Below are 26,869 nucleotides of genomic sequence, written 5' to 3'. Positions count from 1 at the left end.
AATAGGTTATGGAGTTCCTAGGGGGCAATTCAATTAGCCGTGAGATTTACTGCAGCTTTTTAATTCCCAGGTTGAGAGCCTGGATTTACTGAATTGCCTGTTGTAAGCCCCGAGGGTGCACTTAACATGGATTTCTGTTGGCACCTCAAGGAGATGTGAACAGATGTTTGCGTTGAGTGCACCCTTGGGGCTGGTTTCGGGCCTCCTGCATGCAGTAATAGTAATAGCTCTGTGCACTTACCCTGGAATCTATGCCTTGCTACAGGGCTTACAGTAACATATGGGGCTTTTTGCATTAAATAATTGAATAGCTCTGGGCACTTAACCCAAGCCAGTAGTAAGTCCCACAGCTAATCAAATTGTTCCTCTAGTATAGGTACCCTGATATCTAATGTCCAGGGGTATTTTTGATGTACAGTATCTGATAGGCGCCCATCATAGGACGTAAGACAGAGTTTGTTGGTGCCACAAGTACACTTATTTACTTGAAATAAGGGGGGTGGTGTCTTTATGATTTTGTTTTTCCCCCCATTTGTATACTTTCAATGGAAATAATATTAAAAGAGAAAGCGGTCATTAAGAGATACCATGGGGTTTATTAAAGAACCGTTTCAGTTGATTTTTTAAGATTGGTAAAAAATCGGTCTAAATTTTTTTTTTTTTCCCATGGGCCAAAACACACACTTGCTAACCTTTAAAAAAACTAAGTAAATTTTTTGTTAATGTGTGTTACAGCCCCTGAAACACAGCATTGATTTTAAATCAATTTTAAAATAGACCTTTAGTAAATATAGCTCCATATCTCAGTGAAATGCTTTAATGTGTTTGCTGCTATCTTAAGGGACAATTTAATTAAACGCAAATTAAATAGTGTCAGGAGGGGGCTCCTGGAGCTATTTAAATTCAACTCTGTTATGCCATAGTTGAGGATTTCTTCTCACAACAACAAACCCCCCCGCCCTGTGCTGCGAGCAGAAATCTGACAAAAATGATGGCATGATGCTGTTCCCTGCCTGTAGTGTGCCAGATACAGCATCGCTGCCGGCACTTAAGACGGAGAATGCCAGTTCATTTGACTAAACAACCATGCAAGAACCGGAATTCTCCAACTTAACATCTCGAATTGAATAGCTGCGGTAGCTCCCTACCGTGACTATTCAATTTGCATTTAATTGAATCGACCACTTTGTGTACATCATCTTGGTGAGAAATATTTTTTTTTTTTTTTTTTTTTTTAATATTGTACATCTAACTTTTTAAAATCAACTAGTTTTTTCATTTATGTACTTTTCCATTATGTAGTCACTGTATCTAGTGTAGGTCATGTGGAAAGAAAAAATATCCAGCTGTTGGGAACTTGGGCCAGTTAATATGATGCTTCCATGATAAGTCTTTGAAGGGAGATGGAGCTGCATTTTAGTCCCGCTCGAATGTCAAAGCAGAAACCTTTTTATTTTTTGTGTGTGTTTTTGACTAATGTAATAATATAATTCTTACCATGACCCATTACATAACTCCCTAACCTCTATGCCACGGGTTTCTCTGCTGACATTTACATGTTGGGAACAGCAAGAAATTTCTTCTGCATGAGTCCTAAGATTAAAAAACAGAACCCATTTTTTTAATTCAGACCAGATTAGGAGTGTTTGTGTATACCACATATCCTGATATGTGTAATAATCCTGATAAAACTAAACCTACCTCTGTGAGCCAACTTTCTGGATTCCAATTTTCGTTCCCCTTCTACAAGATAGTGTAACATTTTTGTCCAAAATATACAATGCCATTATTACTACACCACCCTCAACTAGACTGCAGTTATTAACCCATGCTATGGTCACTCACTACACTGTGATAATTGGCAGTTATCGCATGTAGCCGTCACACATTATACTGCGGGATGATTAATCCATAGTATAAACCACGAACGGAAGAAAGAAGATTTCTTTTTTGGGGCACTCTTGGATATTTAAATAAAGCTTCTGATCTACGGTATTTAAAAATGTTATCTCCATGTATCATAAAGAAAAATATATACAAATTATATATGTAAGGGAGCCCGACCGCCGGCATACCGACAGTGTGGCGAGCACAAAGGAGCCCCTTGCGGACTTGCTGCGGGCAAGGTGGCCGGTACGCGCGCCACGCTATTTATTCTCCCTCCAGGGGGGTCGTGGACCCCCACAAGGGAGAATAGCTGTCGGTATGCTGGGTGTCGGGATCCCGGCGCCGGTATAGTGTGCGCCGGGATCCCGACATTCGGCATACTGAAGACCACCCCTTATTTCTTACATTATAATCTCAGTACTATTATAGATAGTTTATTCATGCTGCTGTAATAGTGTAATAGTTTACATGTATTCTACTATCTCATGGCCTAAACTACTATTTGAAGCTTAAGGAAATTGTTTATTGCGGAAATGTAATTACTCTAAAGGGGGGTACACACGTAGAGATGTGTGCTTAAATTCTAAGCAATCTGACTAGATTGCTTACAAACTAAACACACATCGCTTTGTGTGTAGGGTGCCGGAGGCAGCGATGCGTGGCCCTGTTGAGGAATCTTATATTCTATTTTATGTCTGGGGTGCCAATTATTGAAAAGTGGAGTCTTCAATAATAATATATATGTATTTCTCTATCGTCCTAGTGGATGCTGGGGTTCCTGAAAGGACCATGGGGAATAGCGGCTCCGCAGGAGACAGGGCACAAAAAGTAAAGCTTTTCCGATCAGGTGGTGTGCACTGGCTCCTCCCCCTATGACCCTCCTCCAGACTCCAGTTAGATTTTTGTGCCCGGCCGAGAAGGGTGCAATCTAGGTGGCTCTCCTAAAGAGCTGCTTAGAGAAAGTTTAGCTAGGTTTTTTATGTTACAGTGATTCCTGCTGGCAACAGGATCACTGCAGCGAGGGACTGAGGGGAGAAGGAGTCAACTCACCTGCGTGCAGGATGGATTGGCTTCTTGGCTACTGGACATCAAGCTCCAGAGGGACGATCACAGGTACAGCCTGGATGGTCACCGGAGCCGCGCCGCCGGCCCCCTTGCAGATGCTGAAGACAGAAGAGGTCCAGAATCGGCGGCTGAAGACTCCTGCAGTCTTCTAAAGGTAGCGCACAGCACTGCAGCTGTGCGCCATTTTCCTCTCAGCACACTTCACACGGCAGTCACTGAGGGTGCAGGGCGCTGGGAGGGGGGCGCCCTGGGAGGCAAAATGAGTACCTATAAAGGCTAAAAATACCTCACATATAGCCCTAGAGGCTATATGGAGATATTTAACCCCTGCCTGATTTCTCAAAATAGCGGGAGACGAGCCCGCCGGAAAAGGGGCGGGGCCTATCTCCTCAGCACACGGCGCCATTTCCTCTCACAGCTCCGCTGGTCAGGACGGCTCCCAGGTCTCTCCCCTGCACTGCACTACAGAAACAGGGTAAAACAGAGAGGGGGGGCAAATTTATGGCGATATTTTTATATAACAAAGCAGCTATAGGGGAGCACTTATTATAAGGCTATCCCTGATATATATATAGCGCTTTTGGTGTGTGCTGGCAAACTCTCCCTCTGTCTCCCCAAAGGGCTAGTGGGTCCTGTCTTCATTAGGAGCATTCCCTGTGTGTCTGCTGTGTGTCGGTACGTGTGTGTCGACATGTATGAGGACGATATTGGTGTGGAGGCGGAGCAATTGCCAAATATGGGGATGTCACCTCCTAGGGGGTCGACACCAGAATGGATGCCTTTATTTATGGAACTACGGGATAGTGTCAACACGCTAAAGCAGTCGTTTGACGACATGAGACGGCCGGACAATCAATTAGTGCCTGTCCAGGCGACTCAAACACCGTCAGGGGCTGTGAAACGCCCTTTGCCTCAGTCGGTCGACACAGACCCAGACACAGGCGATGACTCCAGTGGTGACGGTGACGAATCAACCGTATTTTCCAGTAGGGCCACACGTTATATGATTTTGGCAATGAAGGAGGCGTTACATTTAGCTGATACTACAGGTACCACTAAACAGGGTATTATGTGGGGTATGAAAAAACTACCTATAGTTTTTCCTGAATCAGAAGAACTAAATGACGTGTGTAATGAAGCGTGGGTTGCCCCTGATAAAAAGCTGATAATTTCAAAGAAATTATTGGCATTATACCCTTTCCCGCCAGAGGTTAGGGAGCGCTGGGAAACACCTCCTAGGGTGGACAAGGCGCTAACACGCTTATCTAAACAAGTGGCGTTACCCTCTCCTGAGACGGCCGCACTTAAAGATCCATCAGATAGGAGGATGGAAAATATCCAAAAAAGTATATACACACATGCAGGTGTTATACTACGACCAGCTGTAGCAACTGCCTGGATGGGCAGTGCGGGGGTAGTTTGGTCAGAATCCCTGATTGAAAATATTGATACCCTGGACAGGGACAATATTCTACTGTCGTTAGAACAAATAAAGGATGCATTTCTTTATATGCGTGATGCACAGAGGGATATATGCACACTGGCATCACGGGTAAGTGCTATGTCCATTTCGGCCAGAAGAGCTTTATGGACGCGACAGTGGACAGGCGATGCGGATTCAAAACGGCATATGGAAGTTTTGCCGTATAAGGGGGAGGAGTTATTTGGAGTCGGTCTATCAGATTTGGTGGCCACGGCTACAGCCGGGAAATCCACCTTTCTACCTCAAGTCACTCCCCAACAGAAAAAGGCACCGACTTTTCAACCGCAGCCCTTTCGTTCCTTTAAAAATAAGAGAGCAAAGGGCTATTCATATTTGCCACGAGGCAAAGGTCGAGGGAAGAGACAGCAACACGCAGCTCCTTCCCAGGATCAGAAGCCCTCCCCGGCTTCTACAAAAGCCTCAGCATGACGCTGGGGCTTCTCAAGCGGACTCGGGGACGGTGGGCGGTCGTCTCAAAAATTACAGCGCGCAGTGGGCTCACTCGCAAGTAGATCCCTGGATCCTGCAGATAATATCTCAGGGATACAGGTTGGAATTAGAGACAGATCCACCTCGCCGTTTCCTGAGGTCTGCTTTACCAACGTCCCCCTCCGAAAGGGAGACGGTGTTGGAAGCCATTCACAAGCTGTACTCTCAGCAGGTGATAGTCAAGGTACCTCTTCTGCAACAAGGGAAGGGGTATTATTCCACTCTTTTTGTGGTACCGAAGCCGGATGGCTCGGTAAGGCCTATTCTAAATCTGAAGTCCTTGAACCTGTACATAAAGAAGTTCAAGTTCAAAATGGAGTCACTCAGAGCAGTGATAGCGAACCTGGAAGAGGGGGACTTTATGGTATCCTTGGACATCAAGGATGCGTATCTCCACGTTCCAATTTACCCCTCACACCAGGGGTACCTCAGGTTCGTTGTACAAAACTGTCACTATCAGTTTCAGACGCTGCCGTTCGGATTGTCCACGGCACCTCGGATCTTTACAAAGGTAATGGCCGAGATGATGATTCTTCTTCGAAGAAAAGGCGTATTAATTATCCCATACTTGGACGATCTCCTAATAAGGGCGAGGTCCAGAGAACAGCTAGAGATGGGATTAGCACTGTCTCAAGAAGTGCTAAAACAGCACGGGTGGATTCTGAATATTCCAAAATCCCAGTTAATGCCGACAACTCGTCTGCTGTTCCTAGGGATGATTCTGGACACGGTTCAGAAAAAGGTTTTTCTCCCGGAGGAAAAAGCCAAGGAGTTATCCGAGCTTGTCAGGAACCTCCTAAAACCAGGAAAGGTGTCTGTACATCAATGCACAAGAGTCCTGGGAAAAATGGTGGCTTCTTACGAAGCGATTCCATTCGGCAGATTCCACGCAAGAATTTTCCAAAGGGATCTGTTGGACAAATGGTCAGGGTCGCATCTTCAGATGCACCTATGGATAACCCTGTCTCCAAGGACAAGGGTGTCTCTTCTGTGGTGGTTGCAGAGTGCTCATCTATTGGAGGGCCGCAGATTCGGCATACAGGATTGGATCCTGGTGACCACGGACGCCAGCCTGAGAGGCTGGGGAGCAGTCACACAAGGAAGAAACTTCCAGGGAGTATGGACGAGCCTGGAAACGTCTCTTCACATAAACATTCTGGAACTAAGAGCAATATACAATGCTCTAAACCAGGCAGAACCTCTGCTTCAGGGAAAACCGGTATTGATCCAGTCGGACAACATCACGGCAGTCGCCCATGTGAACAGACAGGGCGGCACAAGAAGCAGGAGGGCAATGGCAGAAGCTGCAAGGATTCTTCGCTGGGCAGAGAATCATGTGATAGCACTGTCAGCAGTGTTCATCCCGGGAGTGGACAACTGGGAAGCAGACTTCCTCAGCAGACACGATCTTCACCCGGGAGAGTGGGGACTTCATCCAGAAGTCTTCCACATGCTGGTAACCCGTTGGGAAAGACCAATGGTGGACATGATGGCGTCTCGCCTCAACAAAAAACTGGACAGGTATTGCGCCAGGTCAAGAGATCCGCAGGCAATAGCTGTGGACGCGCTGGTAACGCCTTGGGTGTACCAGTCGGTGTATGTGTTTCCTCCTCTGCCTCTCATACCAAAAGTATTGAGAATTATACGGCAAAGAGGCGTAAGAACGATACTAGTGGTTCCGGATTGGCCAAGGAGGACTTGGTACCCGGAACTTCAAGAGATGATCACGGAAGATCCGTGGCCTCTACCTCTAAGGAGGGACTTGCTTCAGCAGGGTCCCTGTCTGTTTCAAGACTTACCGCGGCTGCGTTTGACGGCATGGCGGTTGAACGCCGGATCCTAAAGGAAAGAGGCATGCCGGAAGAAGTCATTCCTACTTTGATTAAAGCAAGGAAGGAAGTAACCGTGCAACATTATCACCGAATTTGGCGAAAATATGTTGCGTGGTGCGAAGATCGGAGTGCTCCGACGGAGGAATTTCAACTGGGTCGATTCCTACATTTCCTGCAATCAGGATTGTCAATGGGTCTCAAATTGGGATCTATTAAGGTTCAAATTTCGGCCCTGTCGATTTTCTTTCAAAAAGAATTGGCTTCAGTCCCTGAAGTCCAGACCTTTGTTAAGGGAGTGCTGCATATACAGCCTCCTGTGGTGCCTCCAGTGGCACCGTGGGATCTAAATGTGGTTTTGGACTTCCTAAAATCTCATTGGTTTGAACCACTAAAAAAGGTGGATTTGAAATATCTCACATGGAAAGTGACCATGCTTCTAGCCCTGGCTTCTGCCAGGAGAGTGTCAGAATTGGCAGCTTTATCTTACAAAAGCCCATATCTGAATTTCCATTCGGACAGGGCAGAACTGCGGACTCGTCCGCATTTTCTCCCTAAGGTGGTGTCAGCATTTCATCTGAACCAGCCTATTGTAGTGCCTGCGGCTACAAGTGACTTGGAGGACTCCAAGTTACTGGACGTTGTCAGAGCATTAAAAATATATATTGCAAGGACAGCTGGAGTCAGAAAATCTGACTCGTTGTTTATATTGTATGCACCCAACAAGATGGGTGCTCCTGCGTCTAAGCAGACGATTGCTCGTTGGATCTGTAGCACAATCCAACTTGCACATTCTGTGGCAGGCTTGCCACAGCCTAAATCTGTAAAGGCCCACTCCACAAGGAAGGTGGGCTCATCTTGGGCGGCTGCCCGAGGGGTCTCGGCATTACAACTTTGCCGAGCAGCTACGTGGTCAGGGGAGAACACGTTTGTAAAATTTTACAAATTTGATACTCTGGCTAAGGAGGACCTGGAGTTCTCTCATTCGGTGCTGCAGAGTCATCCGCACTCTCCCGCCCGTTTGGGAGCTTTGGTATAATCCCCATGGTCCTTTCAGGAACCCCAGCATCCACTAGGACGATAGAGAAAATAAGATTTTACTTACCGATAAATCTATTTCTCGGAGTCCGTAGTGGATGCTGGGCGCCCATCCCAAGTGCGGATTATCTGCATAAGTTGTACATAGTTATTGTTAACTAATTCGGGTTATTGTTAAAGGAAGCCATCTTTCAGAGGCTCCGCTGTTATCATACTGTTAACTGGGTTTAGATCACAAGTTGTACGGTGTGATTGGTGTGGCTGGTATGAGTCTTACCCGGGATTCAAAATCCTCCCTTATTGTGTACGCTCGTCCGGGCACAGTACCTAACTGGAGTCTGGAGGAGGGTCATAGGGGGAGGAGCCAGTGCACACCACCTGATCGGAAAAGCTTTACTTTTTGTGCCCTGTCTCCTGCGGAGCCGCTATTCCCCATGGTCCTTTCAGGAACCCCAGCATCCACTACGGACTCCGAGAAATAGATTTATCGGTAAGTAAAATCTTATTTTCTCTGACGTCCTAAGTGGATGCTGGGACTCCGTAAGGACCATGGGGAATAGCGGCTCCGCAGGAGACTGGGCACAACTAAAGAAAGCTTTAGGACTACCTGGTGTGCACTGGCTCCTCCCACTATGACCCTCCTCCAGACCTCAGTTAGAATCTTGTGCCCGGCTGAGCTGGATGCACACTAGGGGCTCTCCTGAGCTCCTAGAAAAGAAAGTATATTTTAGTTTTTTTTATTTTCAGTGAGATCTGCTGGCAACAGACTCACTGCTACGAGGGACTAAGGGGAGAAGAAGCGAACCTACCTACTTGCAGCTAGTTTGGGCTTCTTAGGCTACTGGACACCATTAGCTCCAGAGGGATCGAACACAGGACCCGACCTCGATCGTCCGGTCCCGGAGCCGCGCCGTCGTCCCCCTTACAGAGCCAGAAGCATGAAGATGGTCCTGAAAATCGGCGGCAGAAGACTTCGGTCTTCAACAAGGTAGCGCACAGCACTGCAGCTGTGCGCCATTGCTCCTCATGCACACCTCACACTCCGGTCACTGATGGGTGCAGGGCGCTGGGGGGGGGGGGGGCGCCCTGAGCAGCAATATTAACACCTTGGCTGGCAAAATAATCACAATATATAGTCCTAGAGGCTATATATGTGATAAAATACCCCTGCCAGGATCCATAAAAAAGTGGGAGAAAGTCCGCCGAAAAAGGGGCGGGGCTATCTCCCTCAGCACACTGGCGCCATTTTTTCTTCACAGTGCAGCTGGAAGACAGCTCCCCAGGCTCTCCCCTGTATTTTTCAGGCTCAAAGGGTTAAAAAGAGAGGGGGGGCACTAAATTTAGGCGCAAAATTGTGTATTATAGCAGCTATAAGGGAAAAATCACTGTGGGTAGTGTGAATCCCTGTATTATATAGCGCTCTGGTGTGTGCTGGCATACTCTCTCTCTGTCTCCCCAAATAACTTTGTGGGGTCCTGTCCTCAGTCAGAGCATTCCCTGTGTGTGTACGGTGTGTCGGTACGGCTGTGTCGACATGTTTGATGAGGAAGGTTACGTGGAAGGCGGAGCAGATGCCGATAAATGTGATGTCGCCCCCTGTGGGGCCGACACCAGATTGGATGGATAAGTGGAAGGTATTAACCGACAGTGTCAACTCCTTACATAAAAGGTTAGATGACGTAACAGCTGTGGGACAGCCGGCTTCTCAGCCCGCACCTGCCCAGGCGTCTCAAAGGCCATCAGGGGCTCAAAAAACGCCCGCTACCTCAGATGGCAGACACACATGTCGGCACGGAGTCTGACTCCAGTGTCGACGAGGTTGAGACATATACACAATCCACTAGGAACATCCGTTGCATGATCTCGGCATTGAAAAATGTGTTACACATTTCTGACATTAACCCAAGTACCACAAAAAAGGGGTTTTATGTTTGGGGAGAAAAGCAGCCAGTGTTTTGTTCCCCCATCAGATGAGTGAATGAAGTGTGTGAAGAGGCGTGGGTTCCCCCGATAAGAAACTGGTAATTTCTAAAAAGTTACTGATGGCGTACCCTTTCCCGCCAGAGGATAGGTCACGTTGGGAGATATCCCCTAGGGTGGATAAGGCGCTCACACGTTTGTCAAAAAAGGTGGCACTGCCGTCTTAGGATACGGCCACTTTGAAGGAGCCTGCTGATAAAAAGCAGGAGGCTATCCTGAAGTCTGTGTGTACACACTCAGGTACTATACTGAGACCTGCAATTGCCTCAGCATGGATAGTGCTGCTGCAGCGTGGTCTGTTACCCTGTCAGGACAGGGATACTATTTTGCTAACCATAGAGCATATTAAAGACGTAGTCTTATATATGAGGGATGCACAGAGGGATACTTGCCGGCTGGCATCCAGAATTAATGCAATGTCCATTCTGCCAGGAGGGTATTAGGGACCCGGCAGTGGACAGGTGATGCTGACTTTAAAAGGCACATCTGCCTTATAAGGGTGAGGAATTGTTGGGGATGGTCTCTGGGACCTCGTATCCACAGCAACAGCTGGGAAGAAACATTTTTACCTCAGGTTTCCTCACAGCCTAAGAAAGCACTGTATTATCAGGTACAGTCCTTTCGGCTTCAGAAAAGCAAGCGGGTCAAAGGCGCTTCCTTTCTGCACAGAGACGAGGGAAGAGGGAAAAAAGCTGCACCAGACAGCCAGTTCCCAGGATCAAAAATCTTCCCCCGCTTCCTCTGAGTCCACCGCATGACGCTGGGACTCCACAGGTGAAGCCAGGTGCGGTGGGGGCGCGTTTCGGGAACTTCAGCGACCAGTGGGCTCGCTCACAGGTGGATCCCTGGGTTCTGCAAGTAGTATCACAGCGATACAAGCTGGAGTTCGAAGCGACTCCCCCTCGCCGTTACCTCAAATCAGCCTTGCCTGCGGCCCTCGGAGAAAGGGGAGGTAGTACTGGCGGCAATTCACAAGCTGTACTTCCATCTGGTGATAATCAAGGTACCCCTCCTTCAACAAGGCCGGGGTTACTATTCCACAATGTTTGTGGTACCGAAACCAGACGGTTCGGTGAGACCCATTCTAAAATTGAAATCCTTGAACACTTATATACGAAGGTTCAAGTTCAAAATGGAATCGCTCAGGGCGGTTATTGCAAGCCTGGACGAAGGGGATTACATGGTATCACTGGACATTAAAGATGCTTACCTGCATGTCCCCATTTACCCTCCTCACCAGGAGTACCTCAGAATTGTTGTACAGGACTGTCATTACCAATTCCAGACGTTGCCGTTGGTCTGTCCCCGGCACCGAGGGTATTTACCAAGGTAATGGCCGAAATGATGATACTCCTTCAAAAAAAGGGAGTTATAATTATCCCTACTTGGACGATCTCCTTATAAAGGCGAGGTCCAGGGAGCAGTTGTTGGTCGGAGTAGCACTATCTCAGGAAGTGCTACAACAGCACGGCTGGATTCTGAATATTCCAAAGTCGCAGCTGGTTCCTACTACGCGTCTACTGTTCCTGGGTATGGTTCTGGACACAGAACAGGAAAAAGTGTTTCTCCCGGAGGAGAAGGCCAAGGAGTTGTCATCTCTAGTCAGAGACCTCCTAAAACAAATACAGGTGTCGGTGCATCAATGCACGTGAGTCCTGGGAAAGATTGTAGCTTCTTACGAAGAAATTCCATTCGGCAGGTTCCATGCAAGGATCTTCCAGTGGGATCTGTTGGACAAGTGGTCCGGATAGCATCTTCAGATGCATCGGCTGATCACCCTGTCTCCAAGGGCCAGGGTGTCGCTGTTGTGGTGGCTGCAGAGTGCTCATCTTCTAGAGGGCCGCAGATCCGGCATACAGGACTGGGTCCTGTTGACCACGGATGCCAGCCTTCGAGGCTGGGGGGCAGTCACACAGGGAAGAAACTTCCAAGGACTATGGTCGAGTCAGGAGACTTCCCTACACATAAATATTCTGGAACTAAGGGCCATTTACAATCCCCTAAGTTAGGCTAGACCCCTGCTTCAACACCGGCCGGTGCTGATCCAGTCAGACAACATCACGGCGGTCGCCCATGTATACCAACAGGGCGGCACAAGAAGCAGGATGGAGATGGCAGAAGCCACAAGGATTTTCCAATAAGCGGAAAATCATGTGTTAGCACTGTCAGCAGTGTTCATTTCCGGAGTGGACAACTGGGAAGCAGACTTTCTCAGCTGGCACGACTTCCACCCGGGAGAGTGGGGATTTCATCCAGAAGTCGTCCAAATGATTGTACACCATTGGGAAAGGCCACAGGTGGACATGATGGCGTCCCGCCTCAACAAAAAGCTAAAAAGATATTGCGCCAGGTCAAGGGACCCTCAGGCGATAGCTGTGGACGCTCTGGTGACACCGTGGGTGTACCAGTCGGTTTATGTGTTCCCTCCTCTTCCTCTCATACCCAAGGTACTGAGGATAATAAGAAAAAGAGGAGTAAGAACTATACTCATTGTTCCGGATTGGCCAAGAAGAGCTTGGTACCCGGAACTTCAAGAACTGTTCTCAGAGGACCCATGGCCTCTGCCGCTCAGACAGGACCTGCTGCAGCAGGGGCCCTGTCTGTTCCAAGACTTACCGCGGCTGCGTTTGACGGCATGGCGGTTGAACGCCGGATCCTGAAGGAAAAGGGCATTCCGGAGGAAGTCATCCCTACGCTGATTAAAGTTTAGAAAGCAGTGACCGCAAACCATTATCACCGCATATGGCGAAAATATGTTGCGTGGTGTGAGGCCAGGAAGGCCCCAACGGAGGAATTTCAGCTGGGCCGTTTTATGCACTTCCTACAGTCAGGGCTGACTATGGGCCTAAAATTGGGTTCCATTAAGGTCCAGATTTTGGCACTGTCGATTTTCTTCCAGAAAGAACTGGCTTCACTGCCTGAAGTTCAGACATTTGTTAAGGGAGTGCTGCACATCCAGCCCCCTTTTGTGCCTCCAGTGGCACCTTGGGATCTCAACGTGGTGTTGGATTTCCTAAAGTCGCATTTATTTGAGCCACTTAAAACCGTGGATTTCAAATATCTCACGTGGAAAGTGGTCATGCTGTTGGCCTTGGCTTCGGCCAGGCGTGTGTCAGAATTGGCGGCTTTGTCATGTAAAAGCCCTTATCTGATTTTCCATATGGATAGGGCAAAATTGAGGACTCGTCCCCAGTTTCTCCCTACGGTGGTATCAGTTTTTCATTTGAACCGACCTATTGTAGTGCCTGCGGCTACTAAAGACTTGGAGGATTCCAAGTTGTTGGACGTAGTCAGGGCCCTGAAAATTTATGTTTCCAGGACAGCTAGTGTCAGGAAAACTGACTCGCTATTTATCCTGTATGCACCCAACAAACTGGGTGCTCCTGCTTCAAGGCAGACTATTGCTCGCTGGATCTGTAGTACGATTCAGCTTGCACATTCTGCGGCTGCACTGCCGCATCCTAAATCAGTGAAAGCCCATTCCACGAGGAAGGTGGGCTCTTCTTGGGCGGCTGCCCGAGGGGTCTCGGCTTTACAACTTTGCCGAGCAGCTACTTGGTCGGGGTCAAACACATTTGCTAAATTCTACAAGTTTGACACCCTGGCTGAGGAGGACCTAGAGTTTGCCCATTCGGTGCTGCAGAGTCATCCGCACTCTCCCGCCCGTTTGGGAGCTTTGGTATAATCCCCATGGTCCTTACGGAGTCCCAGCATCCACTTAGGACGTCAGAGAAAATAAGATTTTACTCACCGGTAAATCTTTTTCTCGTAGTCCGTAGTGGATGCTGGGCGCCCATCCCAAGTGCGGATTGTCTGCAATACTTGTATATAGTTATTGTTTAAAGGGTTATTGTTGAGCCATCTGTTGAGAGGCTCAGTTATATTTCATACTGTTAACTGGGTATAGTATCACGAGTTATACGGTGTGATTGGTGTGGCTGGTATGAGTCTTACCCGGGATTCAAAATCCTTCCTTATTGTGTCAGCTCTTCCGTGCACAGTATCCTAACTGAGGTCTGGAGGAGGGTCATAGTGGGAGGAGCCAGTGCACACCAGGTAGTCCTAAAGCTTTCTTTAGTTGTGCCCAGTCTCCTGCGGAGCCGCTATTCCCCATGGTCCTTACGGAGTCCCAGCATCCACTACGGACTACGAGAAATAGATTTACCGGTGAGTAAAATCTTATTATTTTATAATACACGTTTATCATATATATCTGCAAATGTCAGTCTTACAAACTAGGCGGCTGACAACATATATGCAGTTCTCATACATATGAATTATTAAATTATGATTCCAAAGTGAGATTATTTTATTTATTAACAGTTTCTTATATAGCGCAGCAAATTCCGTTGCGCTTTACAATTTGAAATAACAATAACAAACTGGGTGATAACAGTCATAGAGGTAGGAAGGCCCTGCTCGCAAGCTTACAATCTATAGGGAAATAGCACCTTTCCTTGTGTACATATGCCTATCTGTATAGTCGGCAACTATCGTCGCTGTCGGTAGGGCATGCATGAAGGATGTGGACTGTCGTCCATGACCTTCATGCAGGGCTGGCGGGGGCGTGACGTCACTGAGCGATATGAGCAGTCATATCGCTCAGTGTGTATAGTCGGCCGGCCGGCCAGGGAGGGGGAAACATTAGACGATGTCGCTCACAGAGCGACATCGTCTAATGTGTATGGGCCTTTACCATCTGATTGTTTATTTACAGACAAATCAAATCATACACAATAAGATTTACACAGTAGTGATTATATATATATGTGTGTGTGTGTGTGTGTGTGTGTGTGTGTGTGTGTGTGTGTATATATATTTTTATTCTTAATTATAGAACAAACATAACAAAACACAGTTTCACAAACTTAGACAATTATTAACATAATGTTTATACTAGCAAGTACATAGTTACCATCCTAATATCATTTCTTATGTGTGAACATCCCTCCTCCTGCACTTAGCTTCTTCCTAACTCCGCATCTTCTCTCCTTCTGACCTCCAACTCCTTCTCCTGACTGACTGCTCTACCATTGGCTGAGCTTATATATATTTGTGCCAGTGGAGTCTCTTTGAACCGTGTGGTAACCAGCCCACAGCGTGTGCTATATGGTACGAGTCCTGTACAATTTGTCCGTGGACCTGTTACTGTTTTTAAATCGAATAAACAGTCTGCACTATGAGCGTCTTTTCCATTATGCTTTATTCCTAGAAATCAATCCTGCTCCAGGAGTCCAGAGCCATTACCGAGAAAGCGCTGCGGTATTAATTCTATACCTGTGCTACAACTCAGAGGTTTCTGGTGTTTGGAATTTTCTCTACTGTTAAGAGAAAAAGGACACCTTCTAATCGAACTGAGATATATAGATATAGATAGATAGATTGGAAATTTGTATTGCAGCGGGAGTCAGGCAGTCTGAATAAGAATATAAAATGCAGCTTTATTGGTCCTATGGCGTTTCGGGGTTCTACCCCGTCGTCAGGGACAGGCGTTCTCGAGAACGCCTGTCCCTGACGACGGGGTAAAACTGCATTACAAATTTCTCTGACGTCCTAGTGGATGCTGGGGACTCCGTAAGGACCATGGGGAATAGCTGCTCCGCAGGAGACTGGGCACAAATAGAAAGCTTTAGGACTACCTGGTGTGCACTGGCTCCTCCCCCTATGACCCTCCTCCAAGCCTCAGTTAGATCTTTGTGCCCGGACGAGCTGGGTGCAAACTAGGGGGCTCTCCTGAGCATCTTAGATAGAAAGTTAGTTTTAGGTTTTTTATTTTCAGTGAGACCTGCTGGCAACAGGCTCACTGCTACGAGGGACTAAGGGGAGAAGAAGCGAACCTGCCTGCTTGCAGCCAGCTTGGGCTTCTTAGGCTACTGGACACCATTAGCTCCAGAGGGATCGAACACAGGCCCAGCCTCGGAGTCCGGTCCCAGAGCCGCGCCGCCGGCCCCCTTACAGAGCCAGAAGCAAGAAGTTGTTCCTGAAATCGGCGGCAGAAGACATCCGTCTTCATCAAGGTAGCGCACAGCACTGCAGCTGTGCGCCATTGCTCCTCATGCACACCTCACACTGCGGTCACTGATGGGTGCAGGGCGCTGGGGGGGGGCGCCCTGAGCAGCAATACTGACACCTTGGCTGGCACACTGGCACCATATATAGCCCCAGAGGCTATATAGGTGCTTTTTAACCCCTGCCAGAATCCATAAAAATGCGGGAGAAAAGTCCGCGAAAAAGGAGCGGAGCTATCTCCTGCACACTGGCGCCATTTTTCCCTCACAGCTCCGTTGGAGGGAAGCTCCCTGGCTCTCCCCTGCAGTTAATACACTACAAGAAAGGGTTAAAATGAGAGGGGATGCACATTTTAGGCGCAGTATACAATATATATATATGCAGCTATAAGGGAAAACACTTTTGTAGGTGATATCCCTGTGACATATAGCGCCCTGGTGTGTGCTGGCATACTCTCCCTCTGTCTCCCCAAAGGGCTTTGTGGGGTCCTGTCCTCTATCAGAGCATTCCCTGTGTGTGTGCTGTGTGTCGGTACGGCTGTGTCGACATCTATGTGGAGGATAATGATGTGGAGGCGGAGCGAATGCCTGTAAATATGTTGTCACCCCCTGCGGGGTCGACACCGGTGTGGTTGGACTTATGGAAGGATTACGTGAAAGTGTCAACTCCTTACACAAAAGGTCGACGACACAGAACAGCCGGCTACTCAGCTTGGGCCTGTTCCAGCGTCTCAAATGTCATGGGGGGCTCTAAAAACGCCCGCTACCTTCAGATGGCAGACACAGATGTCGACACGGATACCGACTCCAGTGTCGACGACGATGAGACTAGTGTACCCTCCAAATAGGTCCACCCGTTACATGATTGAGGCAATGAAAAATGTATTACACATTTTTGATAATACCCCAGGTACCACATAAAAGGGTATTGTGTTTGGTGAGAGAAAACTAGTAGTAGTTTTTCCTGCATCTGAGGAATTAAATGAGGTGTGTGAGGAAGCGTGGTCTTCCCCCGGTAAGAAATTGAAACACCCCATAGGATAGATACAGCGCTTAAGAAAGCAGGAGGTTACCCTAAAAGATATAGTCACACACTAGGGCATTATATTGCGACCAGCCATTGCTTCGGCATGGTTGTGCAGTGCTCCCGCTGCGTGGTCAGATTCCCTGTCGGAAAATAACTATGGATAGGGACAATATTTTGCTGACAATAGAGCATACAAAAGACGTGGTCTTATACATGCGTGATGCACAGAGGGATATTGGCCGGCTGGCATCAAAAATAAGCGCTAGGTCCATTGCCGCCAGACGGGGGTTATGGACTCTGCAATGGTCAGTCGATGCCGACTTGAATCGGCACATGGAAAGAGGAAAAAGCTGCAGCACACAGCTAGTTCCCAAGAGCAGAAGTCCTCCCTGCGTCCGGTAAGCCCACAGCATGACGCTGGGGCTGCTCAGGCGGACCCGGGTACGGTGGGGGCCCGTCTCAGAAATTTCAGCGCCCAGTGGGCTCTCTCACATGGATCCCTGGGTCCTTCAAGTAGTATCTCAGGGGTACAGGCTGGAGTTCTAGACGTTCTTCCCCCCGCTGTTTCCTAAAATCTGCCTTACCGACACCTCCCTCTGCCAGAGAGGCGGTGTTGATGGCTATTCAACTATAATCACAACAAGTGATTGTCAAGGTGCCCCTCCTTCAGCAAGGAAGGGGTTACTATTCCACAATGGTTGTGGTACCGAAACAGAACGGTTCGGTGAGACCCATCTTAAAATTAAAATACTTGAATTTTTTATATTAGAAGATTCAAGTTCAAGATGGAATCGCTCAGGGCGTTTATTACGAGCCTGGACGAGGGGGATTACAGGGTCTCCCTGGACATCAAGGATGCGTACCTGCATGTCCCCATTTACCCTCCTCACCAGGAGTACCTCAGATGTGTGGTACAGGACTGTCGCTATCAGTTCCAGACGCTGCTGTTGGAGTTGTCCGCGGCACCGAAGGTCTTTACCAAGGTAATGGCCGAAATGATGATACTCCTTCGCAAGAAGGAAGTTTTTATTATCCCGTACTTGGACGATCTCCTGATAAAGGCGAGGTCCAAAGAACAGTTGGTAGTGGGGGTAGCACTCTCTCGGGATGTGCTACAACAGCACGACTGGATTCTCAATATTCCAAAGTCACAGCTGGTCCCGACGACGTGTCTTCTGTTCCTGGGAATGTTTCTGAACAGACCAGAAAAGAGTGTTTCTTCCAGTGGAAAAAGCCGAGGAGTTGTCATCTCTAGTCAGAGACATCCTAAAACCAGGACAGGTGTCGGTACATCAATGCACACGAGTCCTGGGAAAAATGGTAGCTTCGTACGAAGCATAATTCCATTCGGAAGGCTCCACGCAAGGACGTTCCAGTGGGACCTGGGGGGCTAATGGTCCGGGTCCCATCTACAGATACAACAGCGGATAACCCTGTCAGCAAGAAACGGTGTCGCTGCAGAGGGCTCATCTACTAGAGGGCCGCAGATTCGGAATACAGGACTGGGTCCTGGTGACCACGGATGCCAGCCTTCGGGGCTGGGGTGCAGTCACACAGGAAAGAAATTTCCAAGGAGATTTCGCTTCACATAAATATTCTGCAGCTAAGGGCCATTTACAATGCCCTAAGCCAAGCATGGCCCCTGCTTCAGAACCAGCCGGTACTGATCCAATCAGACGATATCACGGCGGTCGCCCATGTAAACAGACAGGGCGGCACAAGAAGCAGGATGGCGATGGCAGAAGCCACAAGAATTCTCCGATGGGCAACCTACACCCAGGAGAATGGGGACTTCATCCAGAAGTTTTCCAAATGCGGGTAAACCGTTGGGAATGACCACGGGTGAACATGATGGCGTCCCGCCTCAACAAGAAGTTGAAAAGATATTGCGCCAGGTCAAGGGACCCTCAGGCGATCGCTGGGGACGCTCTAGTGACACAGTGGGTGTACCAGTCGGTTTATGTGTCTCCTCCTCTACCTCTCATACCCAAGGTACTGAGAATAATAAGAAGGCGAGGGGTGAAAACCATACTCGTGGTTCCGGATTGGCCATGAAGATTGATACCCGGAACTTCAAGAGATGCTGGCAGAGGACCCTTGGCCTCTGCCGCTCAGACGAGACCTGCTGCAGCAGGGACCCTGTCTGTTCCAAGACTTACTGCGGCTGCGTTTGACGGCATGGCGGTAGAACACCGGATCCTAAGGGAAAAGGGTATTCCAAAGGAAGTCATCCCTACCCTGATCATAGCCAGGAAGGATGTCACCGCAAGACATTATCACCGCGTTTGGCGAAAATTTGTTGCTTGGTGGGGGCCATGAAGGCCCCGACGGAGGAATTTCAACTATGTCAATTCCTGCACTTCCTGCAAGCAGGGGTGACGTTGGGCCTCAAATTGGGGTCCATCAAGGTCCAGATTTCGGCTCTGTCAATTTTCTTCCAGAAAGAACTTGCTTCACTGCCTGAAGTTCAGACTTTGGGTAAAGGAGTACTACATATTCAGCCTCCTTTTGTGCCTCCTGTGGCACTTTTTGGATCTCAACTTGGTGTTGGATTTCCTAAAGTCGCATTGGTTGAGCCACTTAAAACCATGGAGCTAAAGTATCTCACGTGGAAAGTGGTCATGCTGTTGGCCTTGGCCTTGGCCAGGTGTGTGTCAGAATTGGCGGCTTTGTCATGTAAAAGCCGTTATCTGATATTCCATATGGATAGGGCAGAGTTGAGGACTCGTCCTCAGTTTCTCCCGAAGGTGGTCTCAGGTTTTCCCTTGAACCAACCTATTGTGGTGCCTGCGGCTACTAGGGACTTGGATGATTCCAAGTTGCTGGACGTAGTCAGGGCCCTGAAAATTTATTTTTCCAGGACGACTGCAGTCAGGAAAACTGACTCGCTGTTTATCCTGATGGCACCCAACAAGCTGGGTGCTCCTGCTTCTGAGCAGTCTATTGCGCGCTGGGTTTGTAGCACTATTCAGCGGGCGCATTCTGCGGTAGGATTACCGCAGCCTAAATCAATAAAAGCCCATTCCACAAAAAAGGTGGGCTCATCTTGGGCGGCTGCCCGAGGGGTCTCGGCTTTACAACTTTGCCGAGCAGCTACTTCGTCAGGGGCAAACACGTTTGCTAAATTCTATAAATTTGATACCCTGGCTGAGGAGGACCTGGAGTTCTCTCATTCGGTGCTGCAGAGTCATCCGCACTCTCCCGCCCGTTTGGGAGCTTTGGTATAATCCCCATGGTCCTTACGGAGTCCCCAGCATCCACTAGGACGTCAGAGAAAATAAGAATTTACTCACCGATAATTCTATTTCTCGTAGTCCGTAGTGTATGCTGGGCGCCCATCCCAAGTGCGGATTGTCTGCAATACTTGTACATAGTTATTGTTAACTAATCGGGTTATTGTTGTGAGCCATCTATTCAGAGGCTCCTCTGTTATCACGCTGTTAACTGGGTTTCATATCACAAGTTGTACGGTGTGATTGGTGTGGCTGGTATGAGTCTTACCCGGGATTCAAAATCCTTCCTTATTGTGTCAGCTCTTCCGGGCACAGTATCCTAACTGAGGCTTGGAGGAGGGTCATAGGGGGAGGAGCCAGTGCACACCAGGTAGTCCTAAAGCTTTCTATTTGTGCCCAGTCTCCTGCGCAGCCGCTATTCCCCATGGTCCTTACGGAGTCCCCAGCATCCACTACGGACTACGAGAAATAGAATTATCGGTGAGTAAATTCTTATTTTCTAATACTGGCCCACGCCGATGGAGCTACGGAAGGCACAACAGCATTTACAATTTGTATCCACTATTGAGTGCTGGGCAATTGACCAGCTAGTTTTATAATTGCCAAAGGTATTGCAAATCTTAATCCTGATCTAAATGTATACCTGTGGATTCCAGTGTCCATTTGATTGTAAATGCATTCTTTGTTATACTGTGACCTCTCTAGCCTCGTATATACAGTATATCTATTTAAACACATATACAAATCATTATTTCCTAAATCATCTAATGTTCAAATCTATTTAATCTACTCCTTACTTTAAAATATATTCACTATACTATTCACTATGGTTAAAATCACCATTTATCATTAATGATATTTTCATTCTGACAATATTTCTTTAATCTCAATATTCCTAAATTGTGTATTATGCAAACAGTTACCTATCTGGCAACGGCCCCGCGCGTCGCTATCGCTGACCCTATATTGGCATGCATGCATGCATGCAGGCCAAATCTAGTCAGATCGCTCACTTCACCGCTGGGTGAAGTGATCGTTTGTATTTTTTTCTCTTCTCGCTCAGAGCACACATCGCGCTGTGTGCTGAGCGATCTGTGCTAGATTGCTCAGCACACATCTCTGGCACACATTTGTACGTGTGTACCCCCTTAATGCTGGGTGTACACTATAAAATTCTCTGGCAGATTATCTACCAGATCTAGCTGGTTTTAAAGAAAATCTGGTAATGTATGCGAGCAAACGGCATTCAACCTTTTTCTCCCAAACACTGGAAAACGGACAAAAACTGTTCATAAAAATTTGTTAAATACGTGATTAAACCAATTCGTCTGAACGACAGGTTTTCTCCATTTTCCAGTGTTTGGGAGTAAATGTTAGAATGTCATTTGCTCTTATCCATTCCCAGATTTTCTTTTCAACCAGCCAGATCTGCCAGATAATTGTATAGTGTAAGGCCAGGATAAGGTTTAAATTGTAGTCTAGATAGAATGTAAAATACACATATGCTTTGTATGAACTTGTAACAGAGTAGCGAAATAGAGGAGCCCTATCCTGACAGGGTCAGGAGACGGATTCTGGAAGTTGGTATAGTGGTGGGTGGGTGTGTGGGGTGGTTAGACTGTGGGGAGGCGGGCATTAGGTACTAAGGAAGGAGGGATGGGTGTTTAGGCACCAGTGGGGGGAGGTTAGGGATAGGCTACAGGAAGGGAGGGGGTTTAGAACATTAACCTCACCCCGTCGGCTTTGTGACCTTCGGGATGCCGGTGTCCGTATTGTGACTGCGGATACCCCGAAACCTATGGGATCTACTTTAATGTTACAGATTACATACCCTTGCCCACGCTCTATATCTGGCCGCCTCCTCCTAATTACATTGTTTTAGCAGTTTTTTTTTTTTTTTTTTTTAACTAGTTTCACTACTTAGCAAAATATTCCATTGCTTTTTCTGTTTGGATTTTTACCTTGCTGCACACTTTCATGTATGTTGTAAGTGTAATATGCTGTAATGTTAGCCACATTTATCTGCATACCACTCCCTTTTCTTTTCCAGATGAACCTACGCGTTCTTTGAGTGGGCTGATCCTGAAAAATAATGTAAAAGCTCATTTTCACAATTTCCCCAATGGGGTGACTGACTTTATAAAGAGTGAATGTTTGAATAACATCGGTGACTCATCTCCACTAATTCGCGCAACAGTGGGTAAGTGCCACCTACAGAATTCTTTCTGCCTGCAGTTAAACACTGCTACTAGTTCTTCAACTATAGAAAGGCCCATTCTTCCATCTGTATCCAGTACTGCTCAAATACGCGTGAGGGCCTTTTCCCGCTGAGCCAGTTTGCCCTTTAAACGTTCATCATGGGATAGCTTGTATGCCTTTAACTTTCTCCTTAACTTAACGATCAATCATTCCTGACCACTGCTCATTGTGCCAAGAATTTCCACAGCAATTTCTTACTGGTTTGTGGTTTTTTGTTTTATTTAAAGCCATATAGCATAAATATTTCCAAGGATAGCTGCCCTGTCCTATAGAAAACTTCTACTAGAATAGAATTCTGCTATATCCTTAATTACAAATTACATCCCAAATTAAAAAGGTACGTCCCAGTAATCACAGAATGTGACCCTAGTGCAGTGATGGGAAACCTTTGGCATTCCAGCTGTTGAACTACACATCCCAGCATGCCCTGCTACAGTTCTGCTATTTGGCCATGCTAAAACTGTAGCAGGGCATGCTTAGATGTGTAATTCAACAACAGCTGGAGTGCCAAAGGTTCCCCATCACTGTCCTAGTGTGATCTACTGTCACACACTACTAGCGGAAGGAAAAATCTAATGATTTGTTTATATAGATGTACCCATGCTCCTCCATCCAGCGTTTGTACTCATCGCGGAATGGATGGCACAACTAGCGTGCCTGCATCTATGATGCGTTTGCATGCCATAGACTGTAATGGTACCATCATCATCTGTGATCCAGGCGCGCCAAGCTGCATGCCGCGTTGTGTATGTCCGTGCCTATGCATCGCGACAAAAATGTACAGATGTAGCCATGTTCATCTTTGCTGCATGACTTGCCAGGCTGCGGCTATTCGCAGCTGGCGATCGCTCCATTAATTCCTAAAGGATTTAACAAAACAATCTCCAACTGCGAATAGTTGCAGCATGCCGTGATGCAACATGCGGCATTACAGTAAGATGAGCATGGCTTTATCTGTAGCTTGCTACATCTGTAGCTTGATTTGTACAGTACCAACTAAAGGTGCATGCATGCATATGGTGAGATTCGGGCTAAGCCCGATTCTCACTATGCGACGGACTAGGTCGGCATCGCAAGCACGTAGTGACTGTGCTTGAGATACTGCCTATGTGCGATTTTGACTCAGTGTAAATCTTGACTATCTCTTCTATAGAGAGAGTCAAAATTGACTTGCCTGCACAGTCAATCTAGGCTTGCAATGCCGACTGCGCATCGGCATCGAATCGGGATCGCAAGGTGACTTTCACCTTGCGATCTGCACTAACTTTTCTTACAATTTTGCCTATATAGTCAAAATCAAAATATCTCACTGTGTGTACACACCATAAGCATGAGAAGTGAGGCCAGTGTATGTCTACAAATGTAATTTGTAAGTTGCTTTAATTCATGTGGTCTATGCTGTAAGCGCTGAAAATCATTGCAGTCTGCTTAGGTTCCTATTCTTGGTACTTTCATTGATGTTCTCATTTAAAAAAAAATAAGCTTTTGTGCATATTATATTTTGTTAGTGATACATCAACAGTCTAATGAGTTCATGTAGGCATGTTATCAGCTTGTCAGACAGACATACATTCTATCTGACAGCCTGACACCCAACCATTATTGTGGGTGTACCCTGTAAGTTCTCTGTGTATGGCCAGATGAGATCTGCTTTCCTCTCCAGGTAAGGATACCTATCTCTATTCCCTGTGAAGGAACAGCAGAAATGTTGGTTAACAAATTGCAGATCCCCAGTTATCGCATCTGTTGGACGTTCCGGACTATTTGGCGTGTCAAACAGACCGATATTTTGAGATGTCGTGCAGATATACTGTACATATATTATATATTCTGTAAATACACTACAGTTATCTCTGCAATTTGCCAATATCGGGTGTATTGCCCAGGTAATGGTATAGTGTCCAACTTTAGAATGTAATTGCACTTTCTACCTATGCCAATCTTTTCCTTCTCAGGTATCCTGATCACAACAATTGCTTCGAAAGGAGAGTTACAGAATTGGCCTGAGCTCCTGCCAAAATTGTGTGGTCTATTGGATTCTGAGGATTACAACACATGTGAAGTAAGAATTATTGGATTGAAGTTTGTTTTAATTTAAAGTACTTTTCGAGACCTTTCTGAACAAGTTTTCATGTGGGAACCCCTGGCATCAGAAGCACAAAGATCTAATAGATGGGCTGAGAGTTGGTTCTTGATAAGTTCAGATATTTGTATTCCATTGAATGGGTTGAGACACCAGTTGTTGGAACGTTCTGTGCTTTGAGGTTGTGGTGTTTTTCTGTAGTAATTTGACACCTTTTGCATTAAACAAGCAAATAGATGAGTCTTTTCACTCAGTCATTTAACCAATATGTGAAAGGTATGGCTGGCATTTAAACACATTCAGTTTTCTATAAATCTGCTCTAAAGTGCTAAATCTAACATTATCTTGAGGTTGGTAAAGTTTCACAACTGTATTTCTCTAGCATCCATAAGGGATATTGGGAAGACTTAGTACGATGGGTATAGACTGGGTCCAAAGGAGCCGGTGCACTTTAAATTTCTTCAACTAGGTGTGCTGGCTCCTCCCCTTTATGCCCCCTCCCACAGGCAGTTATAGAAAAAAGTGCCCTCAGGAGAGGATGCACATCTCTGAGCTCCAGAGTTTTTTTTCAATTTCTTCTTCATGTTTTTTATTTTTGGTATGCTGTTTGGGCAACAGCATACCTGCACCGTGGAAGTTACGGGTGGGGGGCGGTCACCGGCCTTGCGAGGTGTCAGAGCCGCTTCCCTGCTGCAGGACCACTGTCCTGAGAGGTTGTGGTACAGCAGGGCACTTCGCCTTTGCGTTCACAATCGCAGCACGCTGCACACCTTTAACAGTAGCCTGAAGGTGACGACAGTGGTGAGTACAAACTGGGGGCCCCGCTAGGGGGGGTCCCCTGGTTCAAGGTGCGGCTGACACGCAGGGGAGGCATACGGGACCCTCCTGGGGGTACCTGCTATAAACCCCTGGGTACACTGGCTAGCGGTGGCTTAAACTAGCACTTGTGTGATGTTGTTAAGCTGTTTTGCCAGTATAAAAAACACTGTAGCTCCAGCGCCATTACAGGGGCCGGAGATTCCTCAGAGTGGGACCAGCGGCATTTTGGAGCCTTCCTTTGTTTGCAGCTGCAGCAGCAGGCACACACAACCTCCAGACAGGCAGAATATCGCTGGAAACTGGTACAGGGGTGTAGCAAAGGGGGAGAGCTGCTATTTCTCTAACGTCCTTGAGGATGCTGGGACTCCGTGAGGACCATGGGGAATAGACGGGCTCCGCAGGAGATAGTGCACTTTAAGAAAGCTTTGGACTCTGGGTGTGCACTGGCTCCTCCCTCTATGCCCCTCCTCCAGACCTCAGTTTTACACTGTGCCTAGAGCAAGATGGGTGCATTGCAGAGAGCTCTCCAGAGTTTTCTGCCTAGAAGCATTTTTGTTTGGATTTTTTTTCTACCTTTTACTACTTTTTCACAGGGAGCACTGCTGGCAACAAGCTCCCTGCATCGAGGGACTGAGGAGAGAGGAGCAGACCTTCTTGTCAAAGATGGGCTCTGCTTCTTCGGCTACTGGACACCATTAGCTCCAGAGGGGGTGAACGCAGGTTCTTACTGGGCGTCCACCCCCGGAGCCGCGCCGCCGTTCTCCTCACAGAGCTAGAAGTACAGAAGACGGAAGTCGTCGTCGGCAGAAGCCTTCAGCTTCACTGAGGTAATGCACAGCACTGCAGCTGTGCGTCATTGCTCCCATGCACCTCACATACTCCGGTCACTGTAAGGGCGCAGGGGGGGGGGCGCCCTGGGCAGCAATATAAACCTCTGCATGGCAAAAAGACTATATACATGTACAGGTGGGCTCTGTACATGTTTATAAAAGAGCCCCCGCCATATTTTACTAAGTTTGAGCGGGACAGAAGCCCACCGCTGAGGGGGCGGGGCTTCTCCCTCAGCACTCACCAGCGCCATTTTCTCTCCACAGCACTGCTGAGAGGAAGCTCCCCGGACTCTCCCCTGCTTACACGTGGTGAAAGGGTGCTTAAAAGAGAGGGGGGGGGGCACATAATTGTCGGTTTACATATTTTCTCTAACGTCCTAGTGGATGCTGGGACTCCGTCAGGACCATGGGGGAACAGCGGGCTCCGCAGGAGACAGGGCACATCTAAATAAAGCTTTTAGGATCACATGGTGCGTACTGGCTCCTCCCCCTATGACCCTCCTCCAAGCCTCAGTTAGGTTTTTGTGCCCGTCCGAGAAGGGTGCAATCTAGGTGGCTCTCCTAAAGAGCTGCTTAGAAAAAGTTTTTTTAGGTTTAAATCTCAGTGAATCCTGCTGGCAACAGGATCACTGCATCGAGGGACTTAGGGGAGAGATTTCCAACTCACCTGCGTGCAGGATGGATTGGAGTCTTAGGCTACTGGACACTTAGCTCCAGAGGGAGTCGGAACACAGGTCCTCCTGGGGTTCGTCCCGGAGCCGCGCCGCCGATCCCCCCTTACAGACGCTGAAGACGGAGGTCCGGAAAGCAGGCGGCAGAAGACTCCTCAGTCTTCATGA

The 26,869-nt window shown here is 47.6% G+C and overlaps 1 protein-coding gene across 2 annotated transcripts in view; it reads left to right on the top strand.

Annotated features, from left to right (window-relative positions):
- Positions 1 to 26,869, top strand: part of TNPO1 (transportin 1) — a 280,036-nt gene that overhangs the window by 50,453 nt on the left and 202,714 nt on the right. For both annotated transcript variants that reach the window (XM_063963878.1, XM_063963879.1), the window contains exons 3-4: positions 22,090 to 22,239; positions 24,254 to 24,360. In XM_063963878.1, the coding sequence (XP_063819948.1) occupies positions 22,090 to 22,239; positions 24,254 to 24,360 (257 nt within the window). The remainder of the gene's footprint in view (positions 1 to 22,089; positions 22,240 to 24,253; positions 24,361 to 26,869) is intronic.

Source organism: Pseudophryne corroboree, chromosome 1 (genome assembly GCF_028390025.1).
Source record: "Pseudophryne corroboree isolate aPseCor3 chromosome 1, aPseCor3.hap2, whole genome shotgun sequence".
Classification (NCBI taxonomy): Eukaryota; Metazoa; Chordata; class Amphibia; order Anura; family Myobatrachidae; genus Pseudophryne; species Pseudophryne corroboree.
The sequence above is the reverse complement of the archived record's forward strand: the minus strand, read 5'-3'. Positions and strand labels throughout refer to the sequence as shown.